Source organism: Sinocyclocheilus anshuiensis, unplaced genomic scaffold (assembly GCF_001515605.1).
Source record: "Sinocyclocheilus anshuiensis isolate Anshui unplaced genomic scaffold, SAMN03320099.WGS_v1.1 scaffold70, whole genome shotgun sequence".
In the NCBI taxonomy this organism is placed as follows: domain Eukaryota; kingdom Metazoa; phylum Chordata; class Actinopteri; order Cypriniformes; family Cyprinidae; genus Sinocyclocheilus; species Sinocyclocheilus anshuiensis.
Window position 1 is genome coordinate 1,970,273 of NW_015542377.1, and position 22,534 is coordinate 1,992,806.

At 37.3% G+C, this 22,534-nt stretch overlaps 1 protein-coding gene and 1 long non-coding RNA gene across 2 annotated transcripts in view; one reads left to right on the forward strand and one right to left on the reverse strand.

The window, feature by feature from the left end:
* The window catches only part of LOC107692385 (uncharacterized), a 38,654-nt gene that overhangs the window by 2,459 nt on the left and 13,661 nt on the right, over window positions 1-22,534 (forward strand). The window lies entirely within an intron of this gene.
* On the reverse strand, window positions 3,174-4,624 carry LOC107692383 (forkhead box protein D3-like). Its single transcript, XM_016491416.1, has one exon. The coding sequence runs from the start codon at window positions 4,396-4,398 to the stop codon at window positions 3,280-3,282; it is 1,119 nt and encodes a 372-aa protein (XP_016346902.1). The 5' UTR covers window positions 4,399-4,624; the 3' UTR covers window positions 3,174-3,279.

Below are 22,534 nucleotides of genomic sequence, written 5' to 3' on the forward strand. Positions count from 1 at the left end.
ATATATAGGCTACGAGAGTAAATATTGTGATTTCAGAGAGATTTGACACGTCTATTTGAACTTCAAATAGAAATTTGAAACTTCAAATTGAAGACAACATGACGTTTTTGTTTACTGACCAAAAGAGAGAAGCTAATAATGTTATCCTAGTTAAAGTCAAATAAATGTTATAAATTTTTAATGTCTGTAAAAATAAAATTCACATTTAAGTAAATTATTTGGTGCTTAAGAAATGTCAAATCTGGGTTATGATAGGCCTACAAGTCACAAAATCTTACATAGGCCTATTAATGGATAAATTCAAGCTCATTTAATCCTCCCTATTATGGTTAAATGTGCTCGGATTATTTTTATTGATTAACGTTAAACAAGTTTAAAACCATTATTATTGATGTCCATCCGTCCGTCATGCGGGACGCGGGAGAGCTGGATGATTACTGACGTAGGCCTACAGCAGGGTGAGTGATATCGGAGTAAAGAGGTTAGGAGAACGTTCTGGGAACCTTCCCTGTTGGTTGGTCAGGAAAGTTTTCTTAACGTAGGCCTAATTAAAACGTTTGGGGAACGTTCCCGGGATGTTCCCAGAACGTTCCCCTAGCCTAAAGGGAACATTCTCTTTACGTTAAGAAAACTTTACTGGCTAACCACCAGGGAACGTTCCCAGAACGTTCCGGGAACCAAAAATGGTTAGCTGGTATATAGGCGGTGGGAATACGGAGACTCTACACCTGTGTAGCGCGGTGAGCAGGTGGATCCACAAAGGTCAAAGCGTTGTTTAGTTTACCCAGAAATGTGTCCGGCCCCTTGTCACTTTCAAAATGCTCAGCAAGGGGTTTTCCTTTGTATTTCACACGCCAAGAAATAAAAAGTTCCCAAAACAGTTGTTGTTAAACGTCTTAAGTCTGTTAAATATTACGCGACCGAACTAAATGAATATAGCAAAATTCTCAAGATAATGTTGCTGAAAACAAATGGCATGACTGTTCTTATTGAACAACAGTTAAATGATCACTGACATTCATAATTGTTAAATCTGGGGTAAGGTCTCTTTTACTGTTATTTTTATTTATTTATTCATTTTTGTATAGACCTATAGCAAATAGGCCTATCCAAGGCTCGCTATTAGGCATAAAGCAGGATGCGTTGTAACCTTGCACTCGTTAAAGAGTCAACTCTTTCCCACCAGTCGTCCTAGAAATAGACCCCTCATTAAAACCCGTTGAATCTGAACAATTTCACAGTATCTCTAGTGCAAAACAAATAACATCTAACTGCTCCACGTGCGCGATCGTAATCCCCAAGACAGATGCAAAGAAACACGTTTATTTAGAGATATGACCACCGTTACTGTAGATGCGAAATTTTGCAGCCATTAGCAAACGCAGTCGTATCATGTAATTTATTCCTGTAAACGCCATCTAGTGATAGACTTAAGACATCATCATCATCATCATCTGATGTGCAGTAGGCTAATTATAGAGAATGTATAGGCGATCATATGTTTTAGTTATTGTGTATGTCTGTGTGATTTATTTTCTTAATCATCTTCTCGGTGTATTTTCACAAACGTCTTTTCGGATGTTGGGCTTTTAAAATGTTTTATTAAGCCCATATGCCTCATGTTATAATTATTAGTATTTTTGAATGTCCAATTTTCGGTTTCGAATTTGAATCTGAATTAGCTGAGATAGCTTTTACATACCCTATGAGTGCGATTACAAATGCGTTAGTTGAGAGAACAACACCTACACCACCTAATTTGGGCTAATTTGAATAAGGCTTTATTTTTAACAGCAACATGCAGCAATAAATGACTGAATGTGCTGTCGAAGCCCACTGTGACAGAAGGCATCAGAACAATGTGCTTACAAACGTTTACTTTAAGGAATACGGAGACAGTTGTGGAAGGCCCTCTTAGTGCCTTTCAGAAGGTCAGTCTCAGCAGCGTCTTTAGCCTGAAAGTGAATTCAAGAAGCGGCTCCTTTTCTTTTCCCATGGGTATAACTTAAATATAGCCCTAACTCTTGTGCGCCACACACCATCTACCATTTGCTGTTTGAGTAGAACTGATTAGCTAGACACAACTGTGAAAGTGTTGCTTTAATAAGAACAACTTCCCAAACATTTTTAGGTCGCACTACATTAATTGATTACGCATTAATGGCGTAAATGGATACGGCAGCTTCTCGACGGCTATTGAAATTTTTTTATTTGGAAAGAATGTTGATATTTTTGTAACCTACATTGTCGAAAATGTAGGATTAAGTAAGCTTAGTTTAATTTGTAATTAATATTCTGATTTTGGTAATGGTTAGAATAGCTATTTGTCTTTAATGCAAGTTTAAGGACGGCTGACTGAAACCGTTTGTGATGGTTGTTTTGCAACCTGAAACTGAGATGCTGGTCTGATGAAATTATTGCCTAAAGTTGTATTCACAAAGAGATAAAAGAACATTTTCGTATGTATTGTGTTTTTATAACCTAAAGAGAACCTAAAATGTCCTGTTATTAATTCTAAAAAAAGACCGCTGAAATAATAGACCTTTTCAAAATGCCTTAATCGCAAATTAACTGTCTCAAAATATAATCATGGATATTTCGTTTATCTTTTCATTTTACCTAGCCTATAACACTCATAACTGAAAACATTTATTGTTTTAACATTTCTTCTATTTTGAGATGAAAACTTTTTATCGCATACTTGAATATTTAAACCCATAATATAAGTGATATACGTATGACTATTTATACATTTCCGTGTCTGATTACATTCCTGTAATTTTAGAAAACATCTATTTGATTTAATAAAGTCGATTGTGTCTGAGATGCATTGGATTGTTTTCAAATTTATTAACAAATGAAGTTGCTTTACAACACAATATAGCTACATAGAATACATATATTTAAATTTTATAAACATACTTTTTCAGTCTTTCAATAAGAACAGTTTAATATTTCATATTGGAAAACAAAGGGGAAAAAACATTGTTTGTGAAATCACTTTCAAAATAAAAACAAAATACGGAAAAAAAATAAGGCTCACTCAGCTAGGCTATAATTTTAAACAACGAAATGAAATAGGAAAGAAAAAAAACTTGTAAATTAATTTCTTTGTACAAATATTTACAAACATTACCTGTACTGAAAGCATTCCTTTTTGATTGTGAATTTCCTTTTTTCTCAAAAGTCTTTACATGGCTACATTGGGGCGGACGAATTGTCCAGTGCTGCCTATAGTTCGTGCTTTAAAATATATATGTTTAAAAAATAGTTTGATTATCATTGAGAAGGCCATTTAGATACCGCTGCTGTGGACGCTGTCGGTAAAAATTGTCCGGAGATGATATTTGACGGGACGCTGAAAATTGGCGGGATGGCAGCTGATGTCCGGGCTAAGGACAGGGACTGTGCGCTCAGTAAGGCGGACTGCACCGTCACTGGGGGCCGCAGGAAAGTCTGTGCGTTCGCAGAGCTGCTGGAGACCCCGATAATGTTTTCTATGCTGAACGATGGTCGACTGGACGGCTCGGATTTGATGATTGACGCGGTGCTCAGGCTGTTTAGTTGTAACTGGAGACTTGGACTTAGATGAGAGTTAAATGCTTTTCTGTTCAGTTCTGCGGAGGGCAAGAGAGGCACCGCCGGAGGGAGCATCGGACCCACCGGGGGAATGTACGGGTACTGCAGAGCGGCTGCAGGGTGCGAGTAGGCGGCCGGGTGAATTCCATAGTGGCGTGCGTAGGGATTACCAATACTATATGCCCCAAAACTTTGCATCATGAGGGCGGTCTGCTCCCTGAGAATGTCCGTCTGGTGTCTCTTGAAACGTTTCCTTCTCCTCAGAAAGCTGCCGTTGTCGAACATATCTTCCGATTGGGGGTCGAGGGTCCAGTAGTTACCTTTGCCCGGGTTGCCCGGTTCCCGTGGGATCTTGACGAAGCAGTCGTTGAGGGACAAGTTATGGCGAATGGAGTTTTGCCAGGCCGGGAACTTCTCCCGGTAGTAAGGGAAGCGGTTGCTGATGAACTCGCAGATTCCGCTGAGAGTCAACTTCTTCTGCGGGCTCTGGAGGATGGACATGGTGATGAGGGCGATGTACGAGTAGGGCGGCTTCACCAGGCTGCTCTTGGGCTTGCTTTGCATGGGACCGGAGGAGCTCTCCTGAGCATCCCCCTTAGACTCTCCCTCACCGGCGCTCTCGCACGGACTGTCGCTGCTTTCCTTTACCTCGATCTCCTCCACCTCATCTCCCCGGTCTTGCATGCATTGGCTCTCGCAGTCATTGTCCCGCTCCATCCCCTCGTCGCCCTCCCCGACCACGTCGATATCCACATCGTCAGCTGTGAGCACGGTCTGACCGGACATGTTGCTGGCACTGGTGCCTCCAGACAGGGTCATCACCGCTCACTTTACTGCTGGAGCAAACCAAGGTAAGAGCACGGTCAGATCAGATGACGGCCGGTGGCTATAAATGCAGGTCAGTCCCGGCCTGCCGGGAAAACTTCAACTTAAGAAAATATTTCTCCAGTCCAAAGGCTTCTTTCCACCTCGTCTCCTTTCCAATGTATTTTCTCGAAACTTAAGCGTGGTTTTGCACCGAGGAGTCAAGCTGACACATGCTTTGAAAAGCAGGCTTTAAGGACTGTCTGATAGATTACTTTTCACTTAAAGATATACTATCAGCCGCGTCACGTGACCCGCCGACGTCAGAGGTCGCGCTGTTATACCGCTGAGCTGAAGTTGTTTCATGGATTTGTCAACAAAGGGAACAAAAGTAACATCGCCTCTGTTCGTCCGTCATAGACCATTTAGCGGTGTTGGAGGGGAGAAAATCGGCCTGCATGATTGAAATCATCTCCAGAGCTGACGTGCATACTCTCGCCCGCGCTAAACGCAAACTTAACTTTTCTTAGGCCAATTATATTGAAAGCTGCTGAACGAAACGTCTACAGCTAAGTTAATCGAATCTCTTGTCATTTATATTGTGTGCTCGAATACTGCATGATTAAACGAACAGTTTTAAATATTGTTCTTTTATTAATACAATTCTTTAGTAGAATTTAGTTTGGGAAAACAATTACACGAGTGTTGCAGTAGACGTAGCAGCACTGATTTTGTTACGGTTGAAATAATTACAAAAACAATGGAAATCTCTAAATAAAGATCTTTGCAGAGGTGCTAACGACCCTCATCATGGCTCGTGTTAACATATGAATTAAGTAGGAAATGAGCGAGCGGGTAAATGCATAGGAGCCATTCACACGCGCACAGGTGAGCGACGCATGTGGGATATTCCCAAGAAAAAGAAAGCGGAGAGGGAATATGTAAACTCTTTTAACATTTCCTGGATCGTGTGAGAAAACGCTTCTCAGTGTGCTTCATGGGAACTGCAAGGTTTCATTATACCGTTTTATTTGTGATTTGTACTTGGATGCTCTTGTTTCTTGTAATATTTGAGAGATTAGGCTAAACATCGATGTGATTGTCTCGTTTTTGTCGATGTACAGAAAAAAAAAATGTTCCGTGTTTATTTTCGTCACGTATTTAACCACATATTTAACCACATATAGTGTCTTATCGATCTACAGCTTGGAATATCTGCCCAGCTGTAATGAAAATAGAGGCTGATGTAATTGACGCTCCAATCAATTATTCTCACCACCATTCTATTAGAGCTTACAAAATAGGCTATATGAATTTCGTAACGGAGAAAATTACGAAACTGTTAGAAAGCTAATTGTAAAACTCCATATTTCTTCAGTGAATCGCTTATCTCTGTATTTTGGTGCAGGTTTTGCAGCACTGCTCTCAAAATAGCCAACTGTACTGCTATATGTTTCTAGCCTAATACTATATCGAATGATTAATTATTGTCAATAAAATTATAATAATGGTGATAACAATAATACAAATATTATTATTATTACTTGGTATAAAAATTGTGCTTTTTTGGTATAAAGTAGGTTTAGGGAGTTCGTTAAATAGTGGTTATATTATATTTTCAGTAGGCTACACTTGTTTTTGTTGCATGACATTTAATCTGCAAATAGGACACCACCTTTCACCTCGACCTTTACCTTTAGCCTGCTTACCATCCTTTCAATTCTCAGAGGAAAGCTTGCTCGTGCTACAACTTTGAAGCTGTTTTTGCATGGTGAATGAATGAGATTAATTGAATCATGTCGTTATTAATGGTGTTGAAGAGCTCAGGCAAGCAGACAGTGGCCCGTGTGATGTCCCGTTTATCAATACGGACTACTCAGAGGATGAAGTCGAAGCACCCTACATGCCTAAAGTCAATATTTGCTTTGGAAAATAGTTTTTCTGCTCACTACGCAATTGTTTAATAGTGTAGGCCTATACATATTTCGTTGTTACTTTACTTCGCTGTTACTAGATACATATTTTGTATAATATTATAGGAGTCCACTTCGATACATACCAATACCAATAGTTCAACAAACTCCAAACATTTGCTGATTTATTGCTTTAGATCGTAACTGTGATTGTAATTGTGCTATTGTTTAATTTCAAATATAAACGCATGCGTTGTTCGCTTGCGTTTTAGCGCTGCATGTTGCAGAGTGATGAAGGGTTTTGTCAGCGGCTTAAAATGTAAGACCATATATCTCGAGTCGGTGCGCACTGAAAGACATCGTGGATGATATCTCCCAAAAGGAGATCAAATTCGTCCTCTCTGTGATCTTTTGAAGCTCCATAAATCCGGCTTTATACCTTCGCAGTTTGTTAATGAAATGTACATTTAAGCACACATGCACGGCTTAACCCGACAAAACCTTTTAGAATAATAAGCTAACTCTTTCCAGCATGAACCTATTAGGAGACGCAGGCATAGCAGGTGACGGTGCGGATACAGTGGCTGAATGTGATTACCCAGCAAGGTCAGAAACAAATAGCTCACAAATAGCAAAGCAGAATCGAATTTATGCCTAATTAAATCGCTGAAATAAAAGAGATAGAAGGGAAAATTGAAGGGCGTAATGGGGAATGTGTCCATTCAGGGGAGAGGGGATCTGCAGAGCAAAGGAGGAAAGGATGTAACCCAGATGAAAACTGAACTTGAACTACGAGGATGCCTCGCATTTGAAGGGTATATTAATGCTGCACGGACTCTATAAAATAAATGGTTAATACATTAATAAATATGGCATTGCAAGATCTTGATAAATAAAACATTGGATAATTCTTGTCAATATTGTTTTAAATCCTTTTAAAGTGTTTTTTTTTTTTTTTTTTTGAAAATGTCTATTAGCAGCATTTTGTCTTGACTCGTACTTTATCTAAATCGACAGACTGGGTGTTTGATTTGACATGCTATTTGTATGCACAGCAAGCCACACTGTTCGGTCATAAACATATGTGTAATATATATTTTTGATAATAATACTAATAAAAAGATTATTAAAGAATAAATGATTCTGTAGCCTATTTCGTTGTAATGTAATATATTTTGTAAGCGTCTCATCTTTTGCAAAACTGGTAGTGTAAAAATGAGTTATTTTATTGGGCAAGCTTGTACAACTGCAATAAATTAATGGCTTTGTTAGCGCGCTTTTAATTACGGTTATTGTGCCAATTATTTTACATCAACTCCGCATTATCAGCATGTCAGATTTAATAAAAAGGAACCATTTGCAGGAAAACTATTCCTCTCATCAAAGGGAAGTGTCCACGTCATACTCTGGTTAAAAAATGACTTTTCATTTAAATGCAATCCTTAATTGGATTTTCTACGGTCGACACCGTGATTCCCCAAGGCTATACCCACCAGAAGGCAGGATCTCCGTTTTTCTCTCTGAATTCACCATTTTCACCCTCTTGAAGAATCCACTTTATCAACCTGCAACTTTCTGTCAAACAATATGATCCAGCTCATTTTTAACAGTCCCCTTTGCAGTATCATCCTGCAGGTTCCTATCATCACAGCCAAACCAGAAAATCAGTGTTATGCTCCGCAAATTCAGTTGAACATAACATAATTCCGTACAAAATGGTAAATGACAACGGAATCAAAACATTGTTTTAAAAATAATGAGCAGGTGAAAATCAATGGACGAATAACTGAGATTTGAGCTATCATCACTGGGGAAAAATAAAAAAGGGCGTCAAAACAATCGGGACTATGCATTTGAAAATGAATATGAAATCATTAATATTGACAATCTGTTTGTATTTTACACAGGACTGCTGTATGAATTTTTGTGATGTAAAATATTCCATTTTATAATTTAAATACATTTCCTGAACAAATGTTGTCTTCCACACAAAATACAGAATTCTATCAAATGTCTTAATGAATTCAAATCTGTAATGAATAATTTTATTGTCCTGAAGATGATAATTTTTCTCTTTCTATAGCTGGAAGTAGAATTAAACTGGCTGCACGTAAGTAACTACCACAGTTTCCTAACTGATTTTATCAAACCTAATCAATGAATTCTGGTATTATTTGTTAAAAAGACTTGTCTATCAGTACGGTGAATCTCTGGAATAAAACTCCATTCCCTATGATACTTACATTTCTGCTTGTTTGTTGTTTTAGATTGGTATGAAGCCTATAATAATCTATAATGCATATGCAATCAATTTTTTTTTTGCTAAACCCTTATAAACGTAGTGCATTTTTAGTTAATTTTACAAAATTATCTTTTGATATTGCTGTATGTTTGATATGGTTGGATTTGGTCCATGATGTCGAGGATGGGTGCAAAAATGACGCCTTCAGACAGATTAACATGCCAATGCGCATGCATAGTTAAGCATGTGTGATGTTACTCGGTTTGTACGTTTCATTGTTATTTATATTAGATGAAGACTGAAGTAGCACATTAGCACGATGAGAGGGTGTTATTTAGGTTTTGTCTTAATACTAGTACGCACTTCCTGCGTAACGCAAGTTCGTCCAACATCCCTTTCTTTTTTTTTTACGTCTAAGTTGTATTCTTTCTTTCCGATAACTACGTTCTTCTGCTCTCACCGAGAGGAATACACAATATTCCCAATTTCCATTCGATACAGTAATGGTATCTTTTCATATTGAAAACATATTAACCTGTAAGACCTATTAATATAAATTCTGGTGTGTTCTTTGAGGGCTTATAGGTCAGCTGACTTAAATTTTCATTATTTATTATAATCAGTCATATTTCACGTTCATTTAAAAGACAGAGCTTACTCTTGTAGAGGGGGTATTACACAATAAGATTGTGTATGTACTATAGGTAAACAACTGTGAACTTCGATAAAAGATTTATAATGATTTATTTGTTATAAATGTAATTGTTATACGTGCTATCTTCCTGACCCCTGATCTCAATCAGATTTTCCAATAGTGATGCTTCGGTCACTTTACCCATCGTAGCTTTAGAGCTAATTACCGTAATGTTTGTTATTCAGTCAGAATCTTCGGTTGAGAAAATCACCGGCACCACGCGAAATGACTGAGTTATTGAGTGGTGTCACATGGGACTCTTCCAAGACACAATTGATAACTATGGGGAGCTCTATTCCTTTAATCTCGCGAGAGTAGGCCTAATTCGCTATATTTGGCTATGTACTGAAGTTACACGTTATCGCTGTAGTCATTTCCTATTCCCCTTTCTATTTGTAGTAAAAAAATAATCACATTCTCACATCATAAATTTGGCACACTGTAAACATTTTTTTATCATTAGGCCAGTAGCCTATCAACATTAAGGTTCTGTTTTAAACGGACAAAATGTATGTTATTTCTACTTGAATGTTAGTAGCTAATTCAATTCAAAGTAGTCTATGGGATGAACTCATCATTGCAGGTGGTCACTTTTCCATCACTTTGGCTTTAGGCTACTATTATTTTCAGTCAAACTTAAACTCCCCATGAAATCAAAATTAAAGTTTTTGTGGGTGTTAGTATCAATATGTTAGTCTTAAGGTTATATATAAGGCAGTGTGCTCCAAAACAGTGACACAATTCGCATTTATAAGATATAAGCATTCAAAGATTGCAGCTAGTCACTTCCGCCAAAACGGCTCAACGATTTTTTTGACGTCACATCGTACTTCATCTTCTCATCAAATCTTCTGACCAATCAAATGCGTTCTAGAATCCGAAGCGCCCGCCCCCTGCACTATAAATAGACGCTGAAGCGGCTGAGATCGGTCACTTGTTCACAGTGTAGTATTTCCTGTACAGTGAATGGCTCGAAGTGCACAAGGTAGGTGATAGGGAACGATTCAGACAGTGTAAATATGCGTTCGATTGGTGCAAATGAGGTCTGGTTTCACATTGTTTCATGCGAACCGCGGCAGCACACACAGTCTGATCCGGACTTTGGCTCCGGTCCAGAGACGCGATCGCACAGAGCGGATCATATGCGCGAGTCGGCATATATTAAACACTTTTGCAACTACACAGTCTCAGCATGATATGACCACTGTTTTGTTTTACTAAGAGTTTCATATCGAATCTAGGGGGTAGTCTATAAGACTGTGGCTGTCAAATGCGGCTTTACCGAGCTCAACGGTTCTGGCCCGAGCAGATATAAACAAAAGGCTATTGGCTATTTTAAAAAGGAGGCGGGACTGCTCGATATGTCCCGCCCTCTCTTCCTGTTTCAGTTGAAATTACGTCACCACATAGAATAATGCTGCATGTTTCAAGGCACTTCAGGGGACCTTTAAGTTTTCCATTTTAGAGTTTTTTATATATTCATATTTAAATGTATTCGTATTTATTCATATTCATTCAATTATAAATGTATCCATATTCAGTTATATTGATTCCTTGAACCTAAAAACGAATGCCAGCTGTTTCCATCCTGATGTTCCTCCAATATACAGATTTTGATGCCATAACTGCATGACATCCTGAATTGTATCATATCCAGACTGATAAAGTATTAAAATGAGTAGCTGCAAACCGCAGCGTTGTTGTGTATTATGATGTTCACTGAACACTGTTTCCAACAGGAATAGACGTCCAGAGTCGATGCAATCAATGGCTTCAATTCATTAAGTCTACTCAAGTGTATGTCTTAGGTGGGCTATGGCCCTTGTCATTAGCTAATAATTCTTCCATTTGAGTCTCACAACTTCTCTCTTCAACAAATGCCTCCGGCTATAAATACTAATGAAATATCTTTGGCTAATTTGATTTTGCTGGTACACTTGCAGTTATGGCTGAACTTTCCCACGAGATTGGCTGATTGAAGGGTCTCAGATCCTATAACGGAAGGGGGAAAACATTCAGAGCATTTCCATAATTACCCAATTGGCAGCCTAATGACCTTCCAGAACAATAAAAAGATCTCTTGTTAATTACATCTTTCATGCTGACATTCACTAGATTCCTATCTTATATGTTGAGAGTTCACAAGATAACAAGTGTAGGCTACTTTCTTTTTTCTCGCCAGAGAACGGTCCATTCAATTATCCCCTGCACATCTCTTGCCAGCAAATGAAAGAGATCTGCTTGTCGCCCTCATCTCAAAGTTAGATAATTTATAGCCTTCTGGGGTTATAAAGATGGGGTTTCGAGCATTTTGAATGGTGGGACAGAAATGAAGAGCAGAATAATTAAAAAGATCACAAGTCCCCTGCCAATGTAATTATGACTGCCTTGCAAAGTCTGCGTTCAAACAAAGATGTAGGGTCTACTGTTCTTTAGATTTTTCATAGGCTATGTAAGGCTACTGTTTATATATTTATTTATTGCCCCTGAAATAATTTTAAGACATTCCTAAATATTGAACGTAATGTCTGAAGACGTTTTCTCAGCGTGCTATACGTAATTAATTCATGTAATTCTCATAACTATAACATTAGTATTTGTTTGTTCCTAAAACGCGCCAGATTGTTTCTAAAGGCATTTAGAATATTATATTGTTGTCGTAGAAATATTTTGATTCAGCAAGATGTATTAAAGATTAACAGAAAGGTTTGTATTTAGCTCTCCATATGTAGTGAATCGACACGCAGTGCCACAGCATAGCGAATGCTTCACAAGAGCTGTTGATGCATTTGCAGGGAAACTGTGTTACTGCTGCTAATGATCTTGAGGGTACGATATTACTTTTTGATACACTGTAAGACATTCAGCCATTTAGAATTGTATATATTATAAAGATCAACAAAGAATATAGAACCAATGTGTTGTGTAAACTAAATGTCTGTTGACAGGAGGTGCAAAATAACTAATGTTTTTGCTGACAGCTATTGATCTGATATTTGTAGAAAAATAGGATTTAGACAAGTATTGATCATGTGCATTATATGATTCAAAAACCAAAAAAAGTTTTTTTGCTAATTGATTACAATTAGTTAAACTATGATTAGTGTAGCAAAACCATGATTAATTTGTGGCTACCATATAGTTTAACTACAATAACCTTTTTTTTTTTTTGGTTTTATTTAACCAAACCATGGTTAATTTTCGTAATGGTATTTTAAACGTGACATATAAATCCTGAATATTCATATAAAAAACTGCATTGTTTTCAATGGCTTTGTTTGCAGTTTTAGTGGCCCATTCTGTGTCACACCCGATTAACAACAAGTCTTAAAAAAAGGATCTTAGACAAGGTGGATGTATTAAATTGTACTGGCATTGCTGATGGCAAAGGGAGAACTCCTTGTAGCCTATATATACAATGCTAAAATTGAGGAAAACAGGCAACCTTTTGTTCTTTCTAAATTTACATCTTTGAGCGGGGAAATAAATAAATAAATAAAATGAAAGAAAATAGTTACTTGTTTTCTTTGAATGATTTTTTTAGGTGGATGGGAATATATATATTATATGCAAATACCTCTCTGGCAGTTCATGGCACTGAGGACACTGGACTGATTCACTATTTTGTGCCATCTGTTGGTCAAAATGAGAAATAAGAACAAAAATGATCTAAAAGAGTAAAAATCTTTAATTTAAATTTTTAAATTTCGGTGTGCATGATTCTTGCATTATCCTACATTGCTGCACATATTTCTCGTAAACACTCATTTCTCAAAGCAAACTTTGCTTCACTCTCTAACCTCAGTATGAAAAACTGGTGTAACTTTGTGAATGGCTGCTAATGGCCATGTGCTGGGTGTTTTTCATGTTGTTCCCAGTTGAGTGGTCTTCTGTTAAGTGCAGGAACTTGTAGGGAATCAGGCTATTTGTATTATTTAAACACGTAATAAAATCATCAAAGCGCGGTGGCAAATTGTCATTTGGCAGTCAGGAACCTTGCCCTGGAATCCCACGGCTCTCAATAGCCCAGCAAAGGACTTGCTAAATGACTAAAGGGACCATGTGACTTGACTTGAGCTGGGGCTCAGAACAGCAGATTTAATTATCATGTTAGAATTCTGCATGAAAACAATCTATACTAGAAATTACAACTATTCCTGTCAGATGACTTGCATCTGCGAGTAGTTCTATTTAGGACAACTGATCCCCTTCTTTGAATGTTATCAAATGTTTACAAAGTGCTTAATCTGGTAAATGGAATCAGTGAGGCCTGCAGTAATTGTGTGCCGGCGTCAGCACCCAGGATTCACCGCCTGGATCCCTTGATCTTTATGAAAGGCCCAAAAAGGCAGATCAATACATGTATAGATAAATAAATCTATAGGCTTTAGGGAACCGAAATGCCATTTTTTGTTTTCTATGTGTATTTATTTCCACAGTAGTTTCTTGTTTTTTGTAGAATCATCACTTTTCTATGTCACCCACAGGTAAGTGGTCTTTTCTGAATGTTGGGGTTATATTTAAACTGATGGTTTGTGTACCATAATAGAATTTCCTTACTATTTTGAATTCTGTTAGTTGTCTTTCTTCTATATATCATGATTATGTGTATCACAGGGATGTTATGAACATAATATGTGCAAGCTCAGTTAAAAGATGTTTACCAGTTTTCTGTAATAAGTGCGCTTTTTGGTCTTTTTAATTTTCGCTCTACAAAGCTTTCATTCTTTCCCCAGTGTTGCTCTTCTTTATCATCCTGCCTTGGGGCAACAACGTAGTGCCCCCCTTCTACCACCACTTTAGTCTGTGAAAACCACATATTAAATTTGCCTGGCATAAGTCACTTCATTTAGTGCTCAGCTAAATTCCTCACTGGGCCATTCATCCATGTACATACTATGAACACACATCTCACACAAAGAAAGCTAGTGAAGCATAACTTTGAGGAAGTTACATATATTTTGGGCTTTGTTGGCTATGTCATGCTGTTTTGTTCCAATTTAGTGACTTACAGAAAAAGGGGTTGTATGGCGGTGCTATGTTGTCATACTTAAGTGTAGAATGGAAGCAGTTATTAGAATTATCATCTAAATGGCCTTTTCCTGATATATGTGCCGGATGTTCCCTTTTTTTTCTTGGCACTTGATGCTTCATGCATCTCTGGTGATCTCATAATCTCCTTATGCTATTAGCTTTAGACTGATCAATTCAATTTCAAAATCAAAAATATTTATTTCTAGTGTTATTTTTTTTTCTGTAAATATTTTCTATTAATTTATCTGATTTGATATGAACACAACTTGGTGACTCTACATGCCATTGAATAATTGGCCAATTTATTAGAAGAAAATTTAACACTGTGAATAAGAGAAGGAACTATTGCACACTTGTTTATTGTACACATCACAGAGTCACAAGGTCATTAGCAGAGTGTGAACAGAGTGAAACACAACAACAGAAGTGTCATTGTTTCTCACTGAACTCTATCACCATTTAGATTTGACACTGAGATGTTTCACAGTTTGCTTGAAGCTATATTTAGTGTTATTCATAGGTTGAGCATCTACAGCATTTATTTTTCAATTAGATAAGCATATAAGAATGTATCTTACAGTAACTTCTGTTTCGAAATAGAAATGTTCCACAGCTCTGAAAAAGGTGTAAACGTGACCATAAGGACAGTGTCAGCTTTTGAAATTGTAAAACTTGTTTATATTTGCTTGTAAAATTTCATGAGGTGCTGTGGCTTTTTGCCACGGTCCTTTTCCTGACCTGAGACTGCAGTTGGAATACTCTCTATGTTACACTTTGAATATATTCATTACAGAACCATCAGGTCTGTCAGCGATGTTTGTGTTCTTCCAAGGAAGGTGGCCGCACCCTTTTCCTTGATATTTACAGGCCCCTTACTCACCCTCACATAGGCCTGACATAGAGCTCTAGTTTCACATTAAAATTAGGATGAGATCAGGGGAACAAGTTACAGAGGTCACCACCACAAATGACAAGCAATGCTTCTGGGCAGCAAATATCCAAAACAGCATCTCAGACAACTGTAGGCATTTAAATTGGCTTATATTTGAGAAGTATATGCGTAATTTTAAGAGCGCTGAATTTTGACTACACGCATGCTAAATGACAAACAGAAATAAAACCATGAAATATAATCAGACAAGTATGCATGGGTAGATATAGAGAAGAGGTATTCTGTTTAGTTGACTGTCACATTTGTAAAAATACTGAAGCGATAGACTTGATTTAGCCACCAAGGCCTTGTATGTAGTGTATTCATAAAAGGTGTATTAATTTTCTGATTATTATGATACATGGACACAGATCAATGCATTTGAGTTCACATAATCATATTTTTAAATTTTACTGAATGCCCTTTTTTACATGTACAGTATGCATGTTTTTACTCCTAAAAATGAGTAGTACTGTTAAAAAGTGTGCACACTCATTCAAAATCAACAACATATATCAGCGATATCAGTTACTTATAAAACAATGTCCCCACATCCACCAAACCAAATAGTCAAAAACTATCTCCATATCATTCATTGCAACAAATAGGATCTTGATGACCATTTAAAGTCAGCATAAAATGAAAATTCACATTCTATTTCCAAAATGCTTGTTATAGACCTTATTGTGAAAATGTACCCATTTATATTTTTATTTTTTATTTTTTGATCATGCAATTTTTTATCAAAATGTATTAACTGTAATTCCATTGAAAACAGCGCAAGTGTCTTTCTGGTGACACATGCATGACTTCAAACCTCATCCTTTGCAAGCTTGCGTTCATATACCCCCATTTTTGAGTGCAACCCCCACATCTCAAAATTCAATTAACAACCAATGCATAGAATTAAATCCCCACCCTACTTTTTTTTCTCTATTTCAGTAATCCACTTGATCGAAGTCAAAATACAGAAAATATCGCTACTTATTTCATTCTTACTTTTAACAAGCAATACAGTATATACTAATATTGTGTTATAGTGTAGTATGTTTTATCAGTGCCCACATCTTTATATGAAGGATAGTTTCTAGTGAAACTTTTGAGAAAAAAGTGGACCGTGTATGTTCTTCTGATGCCATCAGTCTTTCAGATAAAATTTCCTGAAAGTCCAAAGTAATTAGTCAATGGCATTTTGAAGTTTTTGTGGCCCCATGAGCAAAGATGGCAGATTTTAAATTGTGTACTACTTTGGGGTCCTAGGTACTATTTCCATGCCTTGGTTTATTTCTGTTTTGTGGTGCAATGTGTGTTTTTTTTTTTTTTTTGTGGACACACATGGCTCAATCACACAAAGATGGCCGACTTGTGTTAAGAGTGGAACTGTTGACTGTGAGTTGTCTCCCATTCCTAGTGGGATCATTTGTTTTATCTGGTGAAGGTCTTTGTTTCCCCAGTGCTAGCAGGACCAGATTAAGAGGTGCAGACTGAATGGATGACTGCCGGCTGAATGAAAGATTGGCGTAGATGTCTGCTTATTTACTCTTAGCCTGTCAGAGCAATAAACCAGTGGAGGTATTATGTGTTTGTTGTTATGTTTTTCCTTTGTTTTTGTGTCTCAGCATTGCTCACCAGTGAAATTGTTTACTGAAATTTTAATGATATTATTTGTGAAAAAAGTTATTTAATTCATTTGTCAAACGCTTGGAATTTTGTCTATGTACAAAGAACAGCCTAGTTAACTTGTCAGATATCAGACTGAGGCAGAAACATGTTCATATTTGTAGAACCTATTGATATATGCATATTCATAATGACTTTGGTGCAGTGGTTAGAGCATTGTGCAGGTTTGAATCTGTCCTGTGACATGTTTTCATTCCATTCCTTCGTCATCTACCCATTTTCTAGTCTAACTATCCAATAAAGTGGCCCGAAGAAGAAGCAAAATGTGCAATTTTAGTTATTTGAAACCTCCTTGATCAGTCCACAAACATGTGCCTGATTATCTTCACTTCACCAAAATTACAAGCATTAAAAAGTTCTGAATGTTTAATCCCTTTCTGGTTGTTTTATGGGTATATGTTTAAGAAAATAACAAGATAATGCTGGCCACTATTTGAAACTGGATACATAGTTTTAAAATGTATTTTATATAATAATATTAATTCAGTACATGCAAGTTTTAATTTCATGTAAATATAGCTAGCTGATATGGCTCAACTTACCCCTAACATGGGGCAAGTTGGGCCACTGGACCATCTTTGTTTCAGAAGTCATATTTCTATGGGCCCGAGTTACTGTTGTTTTCTGAAAAGCAGAGATGGAGAGCGAGCGAGAGCCTGGTAGAAAAAGAGACCGACAATTCAGAGGGGGTCGGTTGCCACCAACATTGTGACAAGTGTGCAACAACTTCCCAGCCTTGTTTATTGCTGGAGAGCAGCATGCCTTTAGGATGGAGAGGTCCGTGTTTTGGACAGGTCAGGGGGCAGGACTGTGCCAGATGAAATACTTCAAACAGCTTTGGATTGCCTGCTTTGACATACACATACACAAGGGTTAGGTCACTAAATAGATATTGATTCATGTAGGTACTTCTCGAGAAGCTGTTGTGTGTGACATCTGAGAAAGATAAAAATACATGATGGGAAGGGTGATCTTTTCTTTCACCCTGTCTTGACTTGACCCTTGTAGTCAGCCTAATGCCGAGTTCACACTGCACGATTTTAGCCCGATTTTTCACTCGCCGACAGGTTTTGCGAAATCGCCGACAAATGCCCGAAATCGGAGGCAAATCGGTGCTCGTTCATGCGAGTGACAATCACGTAGTGTGAATTATCAAAGACGCGATCTGAGAGAATCGCCGACACGTCGCCGACGCCCGCAAAATATTTGGCATGCTAAATATCTGGAGCTGTCGGCGATTCACAATCACGCTGTGTGCGATGACCTACAGCCAATGAGAGATCAAGATACAGGGCAGAGGGAAGTTCGGGGAGCAGTTATAGACCAGAATATCAGTATTTTAATAGATCTATGAACAATTATATCAAACAGAAACAAGCACAAACATTTGCTTGACCAGCCACAACATCAGCATAACAGTTACTGCAAAATTATTTACCTCCAACTCTCTTTGCAGAACACCCAATCCCTGTTCCCTGCATCTCCCTCCTGCATAATCTGTTTTTATTTTTCTCCTTGTAGCTGGAAATCAGCTCACAGACAATTTGCGGGCTATATATATATTTTATAATTCCAGTCTTGCTCGAGAACTCCGGTCTAACGCACGCGGGTTCTCGCGTTATTTCCTTATCACTTCTCGTGTGTGTTTTGTTGTGAAACATAGTTTGCGGACCAGATAGAGTTGTCGGTGATTCTTCCTATTGTAAAGTCATGCATTGTGTAACCTCCTGTCGCCGATCCGTCGTGCAATGTGAACACAGCAGCGACTGACTTCTACCTCAGATAGTCGTGCAGTGTGAAAACCACGGTGACCCGACGACTTTGAAAATCGTGCAGTGTGAACTCGGCATAAGGCCTGCAGAGATGGACTGAATGATAAATTAAAAGAGGAGGAAATAAACTCTGTAATCAGTGAAACAGTATTTATGGTATGAATTTGATGTTTGATCGGTTTTCTACCGTTGAAAAGTTTGGTAGTGGGATCACTTAAAAAAAATTTAATTGAATAAAATTAACAGTAACATTTATAAATAGTTACAAAAGATTTTTATTTCAAACAAATGCTTTATTTCTAACTTTCTGTTAACCAATGAATCCTGAAAAAGACACAGTCACAGTTTCCACACTTCATTAAGAAGGCACAACATTTTTTTTTTTATAGCTATGATAAGAAATCAGTATATTAGAATGATTTCTGAAGGATCATGTGACACTGAAGACTGGAGTAATGGCTGCTGAAAATTCAACTTTACCATAACAGGGAAAAAAAAGATAATAAAACTATATAAAAATATTAGAATATTTATTTTAAATAATAGAAATATTTATTTTACAATATTACTATATATTATGTAATTTTTGACTGTGATCAAAAAGATGCAGCTTTTTTCATTACTGACTTGAGATTTATTTCCCAGAAGATGAATCACTACATGTTCTGTCAGTGGTTGTGGTCATTAAACATCCACCACACTGAACAGTCATCACTTACTCACATAAACAGGCAATTCTTGTGCCTGTGAGCTGGTGTTTATCAAGTCTAGATGAAAAGAGACAGTTATGTCATCCATGTCATGCCTATATGACAACCGTTTGCCATGATATGGAGTTGGCAACAAACAGCAAACTCTCCAGACTCTATTCTAAGTTCATTTGGAACCATAAACCCAGGCTATGAGGGATCTTCAGTGGTAACAGCAGATAGGTTAATAAACTCTTTGTATTATGCTTTGAGGAATACATATCTTGGTTCTAAACAGCTGGTCAAGTGTGAAGAATGCACTAATGATTTTAATAAATAGCATGTTTAAAATACTGCATTAGTTGATATATAAATTTTTACTTTTAGGCTTTAAATAAGTTTCAGTACTTTTCCATATGGCAAGTTTAATTACTTTTCCATATAATTCCATTTATGCTTTTTGGACTTTTAATGTACTGTGTTTGGGACACTATTAATAGGTTATATTTAATGGAAAGTTCTTACAGTAGTGCCAAACCCTCTTGAGAAGATATATTTCATGATGAGGAATTAAATTCTGGCCATTTTAACCAAGGTGGTGCAGAATGGAAATTACAGACAGCATGTTATAGGTCACCATTAAGGTTATTTATTCTTTAGTTGGTAGTTCTTTAACATTTGATGGCATTTGAAATCTTAATCACGTGTTAAGTTGAGGCCATTTGTATGTTAATGCTTCAGTGGCATGCAGTCCATGGATGTGTGTGGATGAGCAACTTGGTTGGAACCGTCACACTGGGTCATTGACTGCAAGAGAGTGAGTGAGGGTGGCGTGGGTGTGTGATCTCACAAAGACCTATAGAGCTTTCTGTCACCTCTCTACAGAGCTGCTGTTAATTCTCGTAAGTTCTACTTATCAGGAAACAGTTAGCAGAATATTGTTATTCTAATGGCTTCCGTTGTGTTTCATTGTGTGAAGTTGTGTTTCTTCATTCTTCATTCATAGCTGCCATAAAAGAGTAAAAAGACTGTTTTCATGCTATAAGCAGGCAAAACACTTCACTGGAAATCTCCTAATTGTCTTGTTTTCCAGTTTAAAAAAAACTGCCGAATTGGTACATTTATGGCTAAAACAAGAATAAAAAATTATTTGACAGTTCGTTAAGAAAAGTAAAATAAATATTCTGAATTAAATAATAATAATAATAATAATTATTATTATTATAATTATTATTATTTGTAGTAGTAGTAGTTGTAATGGTAGTATAATGAAATTAAAAAATCAATTTTCTTAACCCATTGACTTTTTTTTTCATCCATCATCATCAGCAGCATTTTTCTTAACCCACTGACATTTTTTGTTTATATTTATATTATTATTATTATTTGTAGTAGCAGTATTATAAAATATTTTTCTTAACAAATTGACATTTTGTATTATTATTATTAGTAGTAGAAGTAGTATTTTGTAGTGTTGCACTTTACCTCTAAAAAATCCTGCAAATGTTATTGCACACAGCACCTTGAAAAGAAAAGGTGGAAGCTGGGCATGTTTTGTACAAATGTTTAGCGTATTAGCATACACAACTGTAATTAAACCATAATTAGGGAGAAAAATTAGAGTCTGACGCAATGAGCCTCAGTATGCTTGTCTGTTTTTCGGCATCATCTTGTTTATCTGGGGAATAGAGGTTATGAAATAAACATTACTGAGTGGTGAATTGTTATCATTACCTTGGAAAGCAAATAGGTGCTGTGCGATTAGGGGAGGTGGGATTCGGTGGGGGTAAAGAGGGAGCTGGAATAAATGAGTGTGAGAAATGAGAGTGGAAATTAGAGGGGGATTAGTGTTGATGCTAATGAAGCAATTAAAGAGTAAAGCGCTTCACTCGGGTGCCAGGTCCCACTATCTTCTCACCACCTGATATCAGATCCTGCTTCACAGATATGGTTTAATGGAGAAATTAGGGGAAACAAATGTGTTTGCGTGTGTCTATTAGCGAGCCACTTTTCACCTTCGCACTCCACACTGCATTTAGGAGAGAAAAAGAGATAGACAGACTCCTCCTCGGATTGCAGTGATTGGGGAAAAATAAGGAAGGAAGAAAGGGGGAAAAAAAGGAGAGTGAGACCGGGTCTTCTGTGCTGACCCGTCGGCTGTGGGGTAATGAAGACTCTCTCAAAGTCAACAGTTCAGAAACTCCTTTGTCCTCCTAAAAGAGTCTTTAATTTTTAACACAAACTTGCACTTAGGTATGCATGAACTTTGCTAAAATCCAAAGACGTGTATAATAGGGGTGTAATGGATGGCGGCCACGCGCTCTGTCTAATGATGTCAGGTTTTTCCGCCGGGCCCCTGATTGAGGAGGGCCTAATGTAAATTTAATTTGGAGTGATGTATGGGGGGGAGGGGGGTACGAGATGGCCTTGTCGCGGCAGTATGGATGGGCGTGCATGTGTATGTGCGAAGAAAAGGTTCAGTGAGGCCCAATGGACTCTTTTGGGAGCAGCTGGATCCTTGTTTCCCTGCCCTGTCAACAGAACCTCCTTAACCAGGATTGATAACGTTGGTCAGCTTGCTAATCCTCACAAACCCTCTCTACGCAACGTTTACCCCACACAATGTGGAGGGGAGGGACTGTTGCATTTGGTTACCAATGGGAGAGCAAGGTTTTACTGCTATGAGGCAAATCGCACCCTTTTATTCTGTTCCCAGGTCCCTCGCTCTCCTCTGTCACTTTTCCTCCTCTTCTTTACAAATGAACTGAAGTCAATGTTTCTGTTCTGCTTATTACCATCATTATTCCTTTTACAGGTTTTTGTTATATCCATTGAACTCTGATTGTCTGGATCATTTGTATTTATTTATTCAGATAAGATTCTAAGATTCTTATTCTGATTTGTAGCAGCACTGACTGAATGCAATCTGTTCAACTTGTTTCAATTTCACAAATACTGATACATATCTATCAGAGAGTCATTATTATTAATATTTAACCTAAAAAATAGAAATAATCTTAGTTGTATCTGCTTCTTTATTATTATTATTTTTGTTTTATTTTTTATTTTTTTTAATTCAGACAATTTACTGAGGTTTCTGTTTAAAACATGAGAAAAACTACTGAATAAGTAGAATTTCTGAAATTTCTGAAAACATAAATTCTTCACAACTGTGCTTCTCATATATATATATATA

Excerpts from the sequence above, each read along its gene's own strand:
- LOC107692383 (XM_016491416.1), bottom strand. The coding sequence starts at position 4,398 with ATGACCCTGTCTGGAGGCACCAGTGCCAGCAACATGTCCGGTCAGACC.